This window comes from Branchiostoma floridae, chromosome 19 (genome assembly GCF_000003815.2).
Source record: "Branchiostoma floridae strain S238N-H82 chromosome 19, Bfl_VNyyK, whole genome shotgun sequence".
Taxonomy (NCBI): domain Eukaryota; kingdom Metazoa; phylum Chordata; class Leptocardii; order Amphioxiformes; family Branchiostomatidae; genus Branchiostoma; species Branchiostoma floridae.
This window is the reverse complement of record NC_049997.1, coordinates 15676434-15692358: the sequence shown is the minus strand read 5'-3', so window position 1 is coordinate 15692358 and position 15925 is coordinate 15676434. Positions and strand designations below refer to the sequence as shown.

Sequence of the window (15925 nt, the reverse complement as noted above, 5' to 3'; positions counted from 1 at the left end):
GGGGGGGTATAATTACATGTACCTCCCTGTTCCCTATACTAGTATGCCATATTGACATATACAATCTCGGTCAGGTTTCTCCCCATAATTTTTAGTATAGTGGAAAGACTGGCAAAAATAACCTGACGGTAAGATGATTATTTTTTGGAAAACCTAATCTTATTTTCTGACAAGTTGAGATTGTAAAGTGTAAAGATTGTGAAGTAAACACGTTTGCACTGTTTAAGTGTTTTCATGAAAATGGGATCATTTTGCAATGACAGAAGGTGTCAAGTTCTCCAAGAATAATAGCAATTCCGTTAGCAACAGTGAAACGACTATTGTTTTGATAATTGCCCATTCACAAGTTTTTGCAGCCAATGCTGATTGGAAAAGTGACACCGTTTGGCACAAAAATCTGTGAATTGTCATGAATTTTAGCAAACCTAACCAGGAAAATAGGAAGAAACACACTAAATTTTAAAGTAGTAACGTTATAGTGGTGCTGAGCCAGAAACATAATGGAGGGCCGCCCTTGTTCCATCCTCTGGGGAGGACCCTGTTAGTAGTCACATAGCCTTTTGAAGGCTGTGGATTGTTATCCACTGTACAATTTTTGTGTCCAGGACAGAGCCAAATCCTCTCCTACAATTGGATGGAGTGGGGAAAGTCCTATATTACCAGCACAGCTTTTGTGACATGTCAAAGGATATGAACCCAGGACCTCTGTTTTCTAGGTCAAACATTTACACAACACAACAAGGTAGGAGTTCGAGAAGATTGGCCAGGCAAGATTTCACCACAGGGGCATATATGAACAAACAAAATGCTAAGTAATTACTAGCTTGTAATTTTCAGACCAATCTAGTACATATACTAGTAATGCTATATTGCCGGAATAATAAGAAAACCTTACCGTTATAAAATCTTTTTACAAAATAGAATGATAAAGGAGTATCTTCTAGACTAGGTTTTATATAACATGTGAAATCGGAGTCATTTTTTACTTTGCAAATATTTCATTTTAGGAATAGTCCTGACTAACAGCTTTTAGGAATACATGTAGTCCTGAAATGCAAGACTAAACAGCTTCAAAATTAGGATCTGGGGCACATCCCCATAATGATAATTATTACTACACACAGTGCTGGTACATGTGTTCCTGCAAGGAATGCCTCCCAGACACATTCCCAAAGGGCCCAGCCAGTGGTGCACATGGACAGGCCAACCTCAGGTCACTGGTAGGGTTAGAGATTAGCAATTACTATGCCTGTCAATCAGCTGAGTGCCATATGATGGGGCTATGAATGGGGGGATCTGAGTAGCCTGACGTGATAGCCAGGCCAGGTAGACAGGCCAGGTAGACAGGCCAGCTCTGTCATCGAACCCTTGGTGCTAAGTGCTAAGCAGAAAAGCAGCAGCATGTACCATTTTTAGTGTCTTTGGTCATTGACTCGACCGGGGATCGAACACTCTACCCACTCCGCCATATAAGCCATACTTTGTACCTTGTACAATTGTTGTGCAATAAAGTTATTAATACAGGCTCGGGCAATTGCAGCATAATCGTCGTCTGATCAATTTTCCACAGCTGTGACAGGGGTATGAAGGATGCTTATATATATAATTTGAGATTACAAGATAACTTTATTGCACAATCAATGAATCATCAATTGTACAAGGTGCAAATTACGACATCTTAAAGTCTAGTAGTTCCATAGTCTTACACTAACTAATGCAAGCAGTGTACATACATTAGCATTATCACTGAACTAAAGTTTTCTTTTATATTCTGTAGATGCCATCAGTTGCCAGTGGGGTGATCATGAGAACACAGAACCGACTGTCCCAAACTTGGGCAGCCCCCACAGTTGGGCCGTGTCCGAGGAAATCATCGAGACCGCACAGGCGCACGACACAACTAACGACCTTGTCAACGAGACCACAAACGACCTTGACAACGAAGTTCATGCCGCGCTGTCGGCCGCAGACACCCTTCCCTCCATCCCACCAACCACTGCGACCCAGCAAACTACGAAACCCAAAACCAAAGTCGTGACATCTAGACGAAAGACTCGGCAACCGAGCATCCCAGGAGATGTCTTAGACACCGAAGACGTAGCTAAGAACATAAGAAAGATCCTCCACATGAACGACTTGCAGCAGAAGTGCTTTGCTAAGCATGTTTTAAGACGTTTGCCAGGAATCGTTGGAGATTTGCTGAATCATCCCAAACCTTGGAAGAAGTTGAGGCCAATTACACGTCAGCTGTACACTGCTATGAGGGACTGGATGTCACCCGAAAAACTTGTCCACAATGTCTTAGAGCTCAAGAAGCTTCAAAGGCAAGGTAATGTCAAATGTGCTCATTGACAAAAAGACCCTTTGACACCAATAAATCTGGTATATTAAGGATAGAATAACTTAGATGGTAACTGTAGTCAGGATAATTACCTTATTCTTGTGTCAATGGGAAATAAGCTTCATGTAGAGGTGGTTACTAATGTGTAGTACCTGTTTGACTGTATTAACTCTGTATTGAAAGCCAGGTGGATGTTTTTTTTATGTAGAGGTTGTCTCTTGTACAGGTTTGACTGTTGAATTCTTACAATTGCATGTTTCATCTACTAGTCCTTAGTGTGTTTTCTGTCATGAAATTCAATATCAATTGGCTTAAAAGAGTATTTCTTTTACACAGGAGACATACTTAAAAAACAGCAAACTATTTTTTTAAAAACATTATTTCAAGCTGATACTAGTACTAGTAGATATTAAGTCTTTGTGTTGTTCCTTTTCACTAATAAATCACTGATTGAGCTACTTAGCACAACAGCTATATCTATTAGCTAAATTGTGATCTATCTATGTTACAGATACTTATGTTTGTGAGAAGACTCAAGATCCCTCTACAATCAACCCTACCAACACTGAAGAAGCTAAAAACACGTGTGAAGAGCTGGACCAAAATCGCCAAGAAAATGACACTGCTGAAGTACATGTAAGAGGAACACAATTAGTGGATGAAACTATGACAACTTCTTCTATATCAAACACTATTTACGTCACACCTGCTTTGTCTTACACTACACAGGACACAGAAAATCAAAAAGAGATGTCTGTCCATGTCTTAGACGATGCTACAGAGGTCTTAGACCCAGCACAGATCGCCAACACTCTCCGAGACACGTTAGAAAAGAACAAATTGACACAGGCGATGTTTTCAAGGCTCGTGTTGCAGCGCGGAGAGGGAACATTTTCAGAGTTGATGAACAATCCGGGACCGTGGGAAAAGATGCAGCCTCGCAGACAGAACCTGTATAAGACTATGAAACAGTGGATGGAGCCGGACGTGCTCGATCGCAATGTTCAGGAGCTACGGACAGCTTGGAAAAACTGTAAGTTTGTCAGCTAAGGCCTAGGTCCCAATTTCCAATCCAGGCCCTGTCGGATAGCTTTCAGGCTTTCGGAAACGATAAATATGATAAGAAAGGCAACAATACACAAGAACAGAACGTAAAAAAGATAGTCAGGAGCATACTTTGTTTATATTTCCTGGTTTAAAACACTTCTTTTTTTTCATTGTCGCAATCATCCTGGCCGGGTCCCAGTTTGGAAATTGGACCTAAGCCTAAGTTGTGAGGACCTTGACGATTAGGATTGATGTAACTTTAGAATTTTGAGTTTTGTAGTTGTAGCTTTCAAAATACAACATTTCAATGGACAATGTCAGAATACAGTCTGGACTAGGGCTGGGTACCGGTACAGAAAATTCAGGTCCAGGTCCGGTTCAGGTCCAAAGGATCAGGTCCAGGTCCGGACCTGAACCTGGACCTGATTCAGTATGACTCATACCAATGGTCCATTTCACTACAAAGAAATCTGTTTGGTGGAGTATTAGACTTACACTGGCGTTTTAAAATCCTACAACGCTAACTGCACCTGTGCGATTGGCTGTAAAACTTGCTAGAAATTACTATAAACTCTACTCTACTTCACTCTTGTTATTTTCTTCCACCTGCAAGCACCAAAACATGTGAATGGCTGATAAAATAATCTGTTAATTTTCTAATCGGTCCAACATCCGGTCCACCTATTTTTTTCAGGTCCGGTTTTTCTGGACCGGTCCAATAAGAAAAACCGGTTTTGTACCGGTACACTGTACCGATACCCAGCCCTAGTCTGGACACTGGGCAGGGCTACTTTGCAAGAGGTATAAAGGAGGCCATATACATGTAAATCAGGGCACTCCGGCCTTCACTGAAAGGAGACGGTGGGCGTTATAAACTTCCTGGTACGTTTGATCAATTGTTGGCATCATGTATCAGGGCTCGAAATACCACCTGCATATGATATGCAGGTTACTGCAGGTAAAATTGGAGCTGTGCAGGTATTTCTGGTGTCTACCTGCACCTAACACTGGGTTGTAGTGGGTTTTATACATAAATGTCCTTTGATGTATGTGTGTGGATTGTTACTAGCATACATTGACTGTTACAACCTATTAAGTATAAAAGAAAAATAGCAATGATTCCTGAACAAGTTTAGTATGATCCATACTTCCTAAATTCATAGTGGTGCAGGTAGTATTTGTCTGGTGCAGGTAATTTTCAATGTTACCTGCACCAATGCAGGTATGTAGAAAAAAGTATTACGAGCCCTGAGTATCAACAAGATCATGATCACGTGTCCATAAATCATCATCATGTGAGTTTATGTTCTGAACTGATTAGTCATCAGTATTGATCCTGAAGAAGGTGACAGTGGTCGTTGAAATTATAATCTGTGTTGAAAGAAAGTTCTGCATTGTACAACAAAATGAAGAGAGGTTGTGTACAATTAAAGAACTCTTGTTTCTATTTAATATTTTTTTCTTAACAGATAAACTGAGTGACTACAAGCTCCGAAGGAAGTGGGATAAAAAATCTGCTCAGGAAAAGGGTGAGCTGTTGTTGCCCTCATGTTTCTATGACTAAATTTATAGCATAGCCATATAGACTTTGACCTGCATATCAATGCCCATTTTTATGTACATTTCATAATCTGAATGTATGTTTAGTCTTAAGCCTTTTACTTTATAAGCAGTCAAATTTTCAAAAATTCACTGGTCCCACTAGGCAAGCACATGGTCATCTCCGGATCCACTTATCCAAATAACTTTTCTCTGAAAATTCAAATTGACCTATTTGGTATTCCTCGACATTATATCTGTTTCCTGATACTTTTTTCGCTAATTGCAATATTTGAAGCTGCAATTTACTGTTAAGGTTGAAGACTTTTTTTCTTTGGAAATGACTCCAATCATGATTTCAGATCTATATTTACTGAATCAATATGCCCTAATCAGATATGTATGATTTCAACAGCCTCACCTGAAAACCATATGGAGAACCAAGCTGCCCTTCAAGCAATCCTCATTTCGGAAAATTCCAAGATCCAAGATTCCTTACCCACTCAAGACGTAGAAGCACCTTCTTCTTCTCCACATGCTCAAGACTCAATCACACATACCCATAGTGAAGCTTCCAAGATGTCTGAAGCAACACCATTGGTTAATAATGCACCAGAAGGCCATTCAGGAACAGCCTGCACCAATCACAGCCAGCCTTTCTCAGACTGCATCAAACCACAGGATGTCACATTGAAGCTGAAAGAGATCCTAAAAGCAAACAAGATCTCGTACCAGATATTTGCGAGGAAGGTTTTGCGTAGAAGCGTGGGATCGCTTGCGGATTTGATAAACTATCCGCTAGCCTGGGATAGGATGACGCCAGCACGACAGAAGCTGTACCGGACTATGTGGGAATGGATGGGTCCAGATGTGCTTCAGAAGAACATCAAGGAGTTGACAAGTCTCAGGCAAAAACAGGGTAGGTTTTACAAAATGTATAGTACATGTATGTATAGCTTTATGGCAGAAAGGCATAATCTCACAGACACTCACTATCTGGTTTAAAATGATGTTTGTCCCAAAAATAAGCATGTGATCAAAAAGATGGATGAATGGATGGATGGATGGATGGATGGATGGATGGATAGATGGATAGATAAATGGATGAATGAATGAATGAAGAAATAAATGACAATAAAAAAATGAATAACAATATGGAGCATTACTAGTACTTATATGATGAATAATTTCCATTGACTTAACTGATGCACTTAGGAAATTGATTTCTTTATAATTATAGCTCAATATTTGATTGTGACATCTAGAACACTTCTTTCATGGTACAGAGTGCAAGTTTTTGTTCATCCATTATAATCAAGTGTGCCATGTTCATATGGTTTATGACATAATCATGTTAAGTATGATTGTCTTTATTATTTTACAGCTTCAAAACCAAAGAAGATAAAAAGAGACACCAAGGAATTGCAAGTGGAAGAGGAATGTTGTTCGGAATCAGATGAAGAAACCAGTAAATGTACATCTGATCACACAACAGCTGAAATCATTCCTTGTGTAGGAGAACCTCAAGAGGAAGATTCAATACCTTCTAATATTCCCACAGATTCCCAAACAGAACAAATTGCACAAAGAGACAGTACACCAATTTTGGTCACATCCCTTGAGTGCACGGATACCATTCACCTTGTCAGTGAGTTACGCACAACTCTACAGAAATATGACTTGTCCCAGAGAGTCTTTGCAAAGAAGGTGCTCGGACGAGCGCCGAGTACGTTCGCGGAGATGCTGAATTCTCCAAAGCCTTGGTCGAAGTTGACGTCAAGAAAGAGGCACTTGTTTACAGTTATACACCAGTGGTTGACTTCACAAGATCTACAGAGTAACATTCACAGACTGAAGGATGAAGAACACAGGCAATGTGAGTTGATTGATTAATTGATTAATCAACTGATTGATTGGTTGGTTGGTTTCTTGGTTGTGTGGTTGATTTGGTTGATTGATTGATCAATTGATTGATTGATTGATTGATTGCTGTTAGTTGTTTGGCCTATCTGGCTACTTGGTTGGTTAGCTACATGTAATAAGTTTTAGTGCTGATTTGTTTGCCAATTGATTAGTTCTTTGCTTTGTGTCTATATAGATGGTTGGTTGGTTGGTTATTAGTTTGTTGATTGATTGGGTAGTTGTTTAATTAGCTTATTTGCTTGTTTAATTGGGTTTATAAAAAATGTATTGTTAGATAAGGTCATGATATTGACTATTTGAATGACAGTTGTAGGAAGCATCAATCTAAATTTGTACATTGTAAATTTGACAATACTGTACATCGTACAAAGAAGCTACAAGATAGGCAAACATGTGCTGAAAATTGTGAAAAGTATTGGAAACCAGATACTATGTTATAAAATCTATAGAACGCCTAATTGAATTCGAAACTAAGGCCACACCAATTTAATTTCTTGGTTCACGGATTCGCTCACTCCTACTTTTTGGGGAAAAAAAAATTACCACTCAGCAAATTTTCACCATTAATGAAACCATTCACCAACTTTCTGGTGTAGCAAACATAAAAACTGACACTACTTTTGTAATTTTCAACAAACAGGTGCTGTTACTGTACAGTAATAGTGTTTTTGTACTTTTTTCAAGCTGAAAATTTTTTTTTCTTTATGTTTGGGATTAGCCCTTACCTTCACCCGAAGCATTTTACAATTTTTATTTTTATTTTTATTTCGCCCTCTCGCTCCATATTTTTTATGAAAAAATCCGTGAACCAAAAAATTAAATTGGTGTGGCCTAAAAGAAGAGGATTTTTGTTCTGCATACATATATACTGTGTGTTTAGTCATTTGTTCATCATTCCTGGTAGCATAATGAAGGTAACTTTTTCAAAGCTATTCTTTTTTCACTCTTTCAGTTCTGTGTTTCTAGAAGTTATCCTCCACATAACCAAATAAACATGGCCTGTAAATATTTTATTAAGATTTTTTAAAAAAAGGTCATGAATGAAACAAAACTTTTTGTATTAGATTACTATTATGTATTTATATTTTTCAGTGAAAAGAGAGCCGACACGCTTCACCTTGTCCCAACAAAATGTGCTCCAAGAACTGTTTTCAAGAAGAAAATATCCAACCGAATCTGAGATCAAGTCCCTCGCAGAAGAGCTGGCCTTGTCACAGAGGGTCGTTTCAACCTGGTTCCAAAACAGACGCTGTCAGTATAGGAACAAGTACAGGAATACAAGAGAGCTGTCAGAAACTGATGAGGGACCGATCACCATTGATTGCACAAGTACTTAACTGTTAACAGCTGAAAGTCATACCTTTCCATGTTAGCACATTATTTTAAGTTGACGTTTCAATGTTTTCGATTACCCCTCATATCAAGTTAAACATTCCACAGTGCCAAGAGAGTATAGCTGAATACACAATTTCAGTAACAGATGAGAATGAATTATGAAGTATATTGTATTCTATATCTCTTGTGCCATTATGATAATTGTTGAGTTTCACTGATATGATACAATAATATCATGTCAATTTGAATTACTACGTGTACCTCAGTCAGATGTCAACATGTTAACTTGACCAGATAATAATACTACTGGATTGTCTCACAATACAGGTGGACAAAACTATATTCAAAGTGTTTATAACACAACATTATCTTTAACAAGAATAGCATCTGTTGCATTTTTGGTAAAGAATAGTATCTGTCAAGGACAATGATGTTGATACAAAACATACAACCTTCTGATGTTATTGAGCATTAAATCATAAGAAAGTTTTTGATTCTTGCTACCAGGTAATAAAAGATTAAACATAGACAATACACGTCATTATGTCACAATGAACACAGCAACCTTTGCAGATCCTGTAACTAAGGCTTGCGCCGAGTATCATTGATAATCAAACATTGCTTAATTACCATAATTACTCTTCACACAGTGTTCTTTAAAGTTTCATCAATACTCACAAGGAAAATGTTAGCCCATTGAATAACAACATTATTTGTACATAACCAAGTGCTTTATTCAACCAAAGTTTCGTTGAATGTTCCGTCACCTTCCTCTGTGCCATATTCTGACTGGTTTACATTGCACTGCAGCATAGGTGTCGCTGCTTACAGATGCGGTCCCAAACATTATGTATTTACATACACACATTGATAGTTAAAGCAGTGTTTACATACAGTGCGATCTTGAACGTGAAGGAGTGCATTATTTTTACAAATAATGTCAAGTATCAATATTACGACAGGGCAGAGTACCACCTGAGTGGCGGGATGCGATCGTTATCCCCGTCCCGAAAGAACAACCAGCAGACTTGGACAAAATCAGACCTGTGTCACTAACATCACAGTTTGCTAAAGTAGTGGAGGGTTTCGTCCTCTCGTGGCTTCTCCGCGACATCTTACCGGAGGTAGACACCAGGCAGTTCGGGAACCTCAAAGGCATCTCCACTACCCACTGTCTGATAGAGATCCTGGACTTCTTCTACAAGGGTGCAGAGAGGAAGCAATCCGTCAGTAGCCTTGTACTGACCGATTTTAGCAAGGCATTCGATAGAGTGTGCCACACGACAGCCATCACAGAACTCGCACAGATGGGTGCACGGCCCTCTCTTCTCTCGTGGGTGTGCAGTTTTGTATCGTGCCGTAGACAGCGGGTCCGTTACCAGCATGCACTGTCACACTGGGAGTCACTCACCTGTGGGGTGGCTCAAGGAACTTTGCTGGGACCTCTGATCTTCTTGGCCATGATCAACGATGCTGGGACACCGAACAGCGAGTACTGGAAGTACGTCGATGACCTCAACCTGGGAGAAAACCGTCCGATTGACGCACTTTCATCCATGCAGGATGAGTTAGACAGCTTGGAGAACTGGTCTGACAGAAACCACATGCTGCTGAACCCCAAAAAGTGTCTAGTTATGCAGATTTGCTTCATGCGTCGACCCCCTCCAGCCCCAGTCCTTACACTGGGAGGTAAGGTGCTCACCGTGGTGACACAAGCAAGACTACTTGGTCTCCAGATTCAGTCGGACCTTGGGTGGGATGCACAAGTGGACAGTATGGTGACAAAGGGGAGCAGACGGCTGTTTCTACTGTGCCGACTGCGACGGGCCGGCCTTCCAACAGCTGACCTCAATGCCATCTACTGCGGGTACGTTCGACCGTTGCTCCGGTACTTTAAGGTATGTCCAAGCCGACCCCTGTAATGCCCTCATTAAATGAGCAAGGTGCTGGCGAAAAGGTGTGAAGGTGTGCTAGGGGGGAGGTGCTACTCCCCGCCCACCATTAGCATGAGTTTGGAGCTAATTTGGCATCCTGTCATGCTGTCCCAATGCCTTTCACGCATTGTTTTGCTATCAAGGGGGTGAAAGGTAGCAATATGTTGCACAATGGAGGGCACTGTAACCTATTTTTCACTTTTTTCACAGAATTTTTACCATGAAATAGTTTGCTCAGCATTGTCCAGTTTTCCACTATTTGCCTTGAAAATCGCTGTGTTATTTCCCACTCCGTTGAGCCGTTCCCAATGCAACATTCCTTCCAAACAAAGATGGCGTACAGTGCCAAACTTGTTGCAAATTTGAGTCTTAAATCTTGCAAAAATCTTAGAAAAAAACCAAACCAGTAATGTATAGGGAAGTCTGTATACAAGCTGCCCTATGTATAAACAAACCTAAAACATCGCTTCTACTAAGCCAGGTTTTATATGGCGTCCTTGGGTGGGCATTGTTCTTTTAACAATGACTGTCTGAGAATGAAAGCAGGATGTGTATTGGTTGTCTATAATGTCACCTTTCAGTTGTTGTTTTTTTACCAAAAAACAACAACAAAACCAAAGCGAAGGATTAGTTTGACGGTCTCTCAAAGCAAATACTCAAAAAACTATGCTGTTGTACACATGATTGCTTTGTGACTTTATGAGTAATATTTTCTTTTATGCCAGCATTGCTATGGTCTAAATATCTTCAGTTTGAAAACTCTTTGCTTGGAAAGATATGTCTGTGGTAGGAACCGAAGCAAATTAACACTTGAAGCAAATAATTCTCTGTTAGAACAATTGTTGCATAGTCCACCCTACTGTTCCAAATATAATCTTTGTTTGAGCCTAAAGACCTCAACTCAAGCAGTTTACCTCTGAACCCAACACATTTCTCTAAAGCCAAAAGCACAACCCGCCGTACGTGCAAATACGTGCTGTCTACGTGCTAAAATGTGGGCATTTTTTGGGGGGGATCCGTAAGTGGTATTATATTTATAAAGTACCGCCTCCGTACGAAATCGTAGGGAATCCGACGGATTTTGGAGCACGCAGACACGCCGTAGAACTTTACGTGCGGGCAAAACTTTGTGTGCTATCCCCCCAACCTGTGTATTATACAAACAATCCAAGTAAGGTCGTGTTAACAAGCAAAACTACTGTTATCACATCAAAACCTTTGTCTAAAGTACAAACTTTGTACTCATTGTTACCCTGTTCGTAGCCTGCGGTTGACATTCAAGCTATGATGATTCGTTTTTGCGAAGAAGGAAATATAGGACAAAAATGTACAGTAACTGCTCCTTGGATGTACATAACGTGTTTCGTACATCATACGTCATGGCCCATGCAATCAGACTCAATTTCGGTCCGTACATTTTTTATCAGCCCCTGTGGCAATGCAAAGGTTGAATGCAACAAGTAAACTGTGATGCCTGATTGTACGTAAATACCCATTTGTTTCAAAACATCGGTGTAGACAATGACCTTATATAGAGATGCTACCACAAGCTAGCCTGGATTCCAGGCTGTTTCCACGGCCTACACAGGCCAAGTCCTTCAAAGGCCAAGAATTCAACAGGTCACCATGAGTAATAGCACAATAGATGTGTATTTTAGTCTCTTTGTTCCCACTCTATGCATACATTAAAAGTAACCACCAGTAATGACTTTGAATGTAGGTGTTAAATAAACAAATCCATTGATAATCATGAAGCTGTCAGGGTGATTGACTGTGATTGATGGGACAACTGGGAGAAACTGAACAAAACCTGGATTTTTATGAATAAAATCATATTCTAAAGCTTGCCTCATGGGCTACAAAGTTGCAAATATGACCAGTAAAGACTCAATAAGACTGTCTATATGTATCCGCTTGAACAAAGTCGACTTTGTGCTTTGGTATTAAAATATTCACCCCCAAAGTCTTTGCAGCCCCCCAAAAATCTTTTAAAATCATGAAAATCAAATTTTTCTCAATATCTAAATAAAAAATCATGTTTTTCAAAGCCGATTCCTGTAGAACGCCATAGCCGTTACATCTTCTAAAATTTCCACTGCTCCAAACCAACCGCAAGACTTAGGAAATTGCCAATAACTGTAATATGATATGGCTAAGATATTGCTCAATTGTATGATTATGATATAATTTTTGTCAAAATGTAATGCACAGTCGAAAGCAACTCTATCTTGTTCATATGTATAGAAAATCTCATGCTTTTTCTCTGTACCAAACTGAAGATACAGCTGTTTGACTATAGCACTTCTATTCATGCTAGTTGGAGCCTTCTTTAGGCAAGACACACCTTAAAGTACAAGAGTGCTTGAGTACGCAGCTCCAGTTTGGAATGCCGCCCTCAACAACAAGCAAATCAACCGGCTTGAACGCGTTCAGAAACGTGCCTGTAGGATTATGTTGGGTCGGCAGTATGTTTCATATCCTGACGCCTTGCGATCATTGACCCTACAACCACTTTCTGATCGCAGACACGACCTCTGCCTGAACTTTGCCAAGAAAGTCCAACAGTCGCCACGCTTCGGTTCATGGCTGCCTCCAACTCGAGGAGAACAGCATGGTAGACAACTCAGAAGCTCATGTCTGTACCCCCAACCCAGGGGCACTAGGCGTTACACGACGAGCGCCAAGCCTACACTGGCTAAACTCCTGACCTAAAGAACTGATTTGCAATTTGCATTGGACAGCAAACTTAATCACGACCAGTACGAACATGAATTGTAATTGTGATACATTTTGTAGTCCGATATTATCATATGTATATAATTGTAATCGTCAATGTGTAGATGGCATTTGTAAATATCGTAATTATGTGAACAGTTGTATGTAATATTGATTGTGGCGCAAGTTTTACTGTATGAGTCGGCGCAATTCAGTTTCTACTGCAAGGCCGAAGTTTTTACCAATAATAATAAACCATTTACTACCACTACTAATACTGTAACAGTAGCTGGAAATATTATCATCAGTCTACTTTTCAAGAATGCGGTCCCAAACATGACTAAGTCTATATCCCCCCTCATCACTGTTCACGACTGGAGTGGATTTCCTGATCCACACAGCCTTCTTTATCAACGAAGTAACGCTAGTTCACCTTTATCCGTGGGGTAACCTATATCCGTTGTTTTATTCAAACAGGATATTTAGGTATATCAAGTCAACGTTAGTCGTTTGAAATGACATGTTTTGAAAATACACATTGTGTATCGCATTTTGTTACCGTCGACTTGATATCCCCAAAATATCCCGTTTTTAAAAACAATGGATATAGGTTACCTTTTGGATAAAGGTGAAGTAGCGTTACATCCGTTACCCTCTCTATCACTTAGGCACCGTCCCAGTTTACAATTCAATTATATATTTTATTCTTATTTTTCATTTTGCTGTTTTGGACAATTGTCTGCTTCTGGAAATGTTACATAAACATGATCTGAACTATCATCACTGCCGTCAACACTACCAGACACACCATCCTCCAGACTTACACTGCTTGCTCTACTATGAGCGTTCCTCACTTTCTTATCATTGTCGTATTGTCCTTCCGTTACTTCCCCAAATGTCCTTTGTTTTGTTTCTTCTTCGCGCTTGCCGTTTCTTTTTCTTCATGTTTGGCGCCCAGCACCCATCTGTTGTGTTCTGTTTTCACCATTTGTAACGATTTGGCCTGTTTTCGTTGGTGAAGCCGATTTATTGCAATGAATTGTCTGGCATTCATGCTTACATAAGTCACCATTTTCACTTTGTCCTTCATTTGTTGTGTTTGCATCAGAGGGCTGGTCATCGTTTTCATAACGTCGTTCTGTAGATGTTCCTTCATCAGAAAACTGATCATCATTTTCATTATCTCCTACCATAGTTGCGTTTATATCAGAAAATTGGTTATCATTTTCATAAAACTGATCATCATTTTCATAATGTCCTTCCGTATTTACGCCTGTATTATAAGACTGATTCTGATTAACATGAAACTGGACGTCATGTTCATAATGTCCTTCCGTATTTGTTCCAATATCAGATGATTGGTTATCATTTTCATAAAACTGATCATCATTTTCGTAATGTCCTTCCGTAGTTGTGCCCATATCAGAGGATTGGTTATCATTTTCATAAAACTGATCATCATTTTCATAATGTCCTCTCGAAGTTGTGCAAATATCTGAGGATTGGTTATCATTTTCATAAAACTGATCATCATTTTCATAATGTCCTCTCGAAGTTGTGCATATATCAGAGGATTGGTTATCATTTTCATAAAACTGATCATCATTTTCATAATTTGCACCAGTTGGTGTGCCTATATTAGAGTATTGGTTATCATTTACATAAAACTGATCATCATTTTCATATTGTCTTGACTCAGCTCTGCCTGTGCAAGAAAACTGATCATCATTTTCATAATGCCCTCCCGTATTCACGCCTGTATCAGAAAATTGGTTATCATTTTGGTCATCATTGTCGTTATTCTTTGCATCATTGCCTTGCACATCCCCTTGCTTATATCTACCTCTACGCTTTCTTACACAGAAAATCAACAATACCACGACGAAACTACAGCAAATTCCAACTACTAGTCCTATGACTATGTTGACCAGTAGCCCTTTGGATGATAGTCCTGGGTTCTGACTTCCAATGCTTATGACAACTATCCTGTTCTTGCTTGTCGTATTGCCAAAATCCACTTTTGGTGTATTGCGTACTGGTATAGTGTTGTTTTCTTCCATCGTTTGATTTGAAGGCGTAACAGAAAACTCAGCACCAAGGACAGTCACTCTAGCCCACGCACGTGCACTTCTTGTGTGATTGGCTGCTACAGTACACGTGTACACTCCCGCTGCGTTTTCATCAACCACGGCAACCTCTAACACTGAACAACACATCATTTCTAGCTCTAATCTTTCTATTGATAAACCCTTACATGAAACGTTGCTTGCACGAGTGTAGTTTCGCAAGTAGACATAGCTTGGCGACCTCTCTTCTCCGTTTGGTAGAGTCCATGAGAAACTCAGATATTCCTTGCAATACGCTTGACATTGGAGAGAAATACTTCTTCCAATAAGAATACTCTGATTACTTGGTACAACAGCGACCTCTGGCGACTCACAAACCAAGTTTCTATGCGGGACGTTCCACAGACTTATTTCTTGTTTACCGTCAACGATGCACGGTATGTCCCAGTTATTCAAATGGTTTTTTATAACCCAAAGCTTGACCTCATGTAACCTACAGCCGCAGTGGATATTATTTCTTGCCAGTTTGAAACGAAAATTTCTCTTCAAGCCTATAAAATCTTCCCGCAACAACGTTGTGATCATATTGTCCATAATGTTAAGATTGCGGATAACGTTTAGGAAAGCGATGTTCGGAGGAATACGGAAAAGGCAGTTACCCTCTAGGTCAACCATAAACAAATTGTCTAGTCCAACAAAAACATTTTCGTCAACAGAGTGAATTTGGTTTTGTTGCAAACGCAGGGTTTTCAACTGGGTCATCCCCTTGAATGTCCAAGCTTCCAACTTTGTAAGTTTATTATTGCTGATGTCAAGAAATAGTGTACTGGACAAGGTTTCGAACGACCTTCCTTCTATGCTCACTATATTGCTTCGAGACATATGTAGAGTCTTCAGTTCGCCAAGAGAGAAAAAATCTCTGACACTGATGGACGTGTTTGTTTGTGACTGGATTGTCATTCTTTGTACACCTGATAGAATGTATGTAGGAAAACGGTGTAAGACTCCACCCACCGAACAGTAGA

General features: G+C 39.8%; 1 protein-coding gene across 1 annotated transcript in view; it reads left to right on the top strand.

Annotated features, from left to right (window-relative positions):
* Positions 1-6865, top strand: part of LOC118406993 (homeobox protein cut-like 1) — an 8569-nt gene extending 1704 nt beyond the window's left edge. Inside the window, exons 3-7 of the mRNA XM_035807399.1 lie at positions 1778-2329; positions 2853-3374; positions 4858-4917; positions 5343-5846; positions 6312-6865. Coding sequence (XP_035663292.1) covers positions 1778-2329; positions 2853-3374; positions 4858-4917; positions 5343-5846; positions 6312-6820 — 2147 coding nt within the window. The 3' untranslated portion in view covers positions 6821-6865. The remainder of the gene's footprint in view (positions 1-1777; positions 2330-2852; positions 3375-4857; positions 4918-5342; positions 5847-6311) is intronic.
* The last annotated feature ends 9060 nt before the right edge of the window (positions 6866-15925 follow it).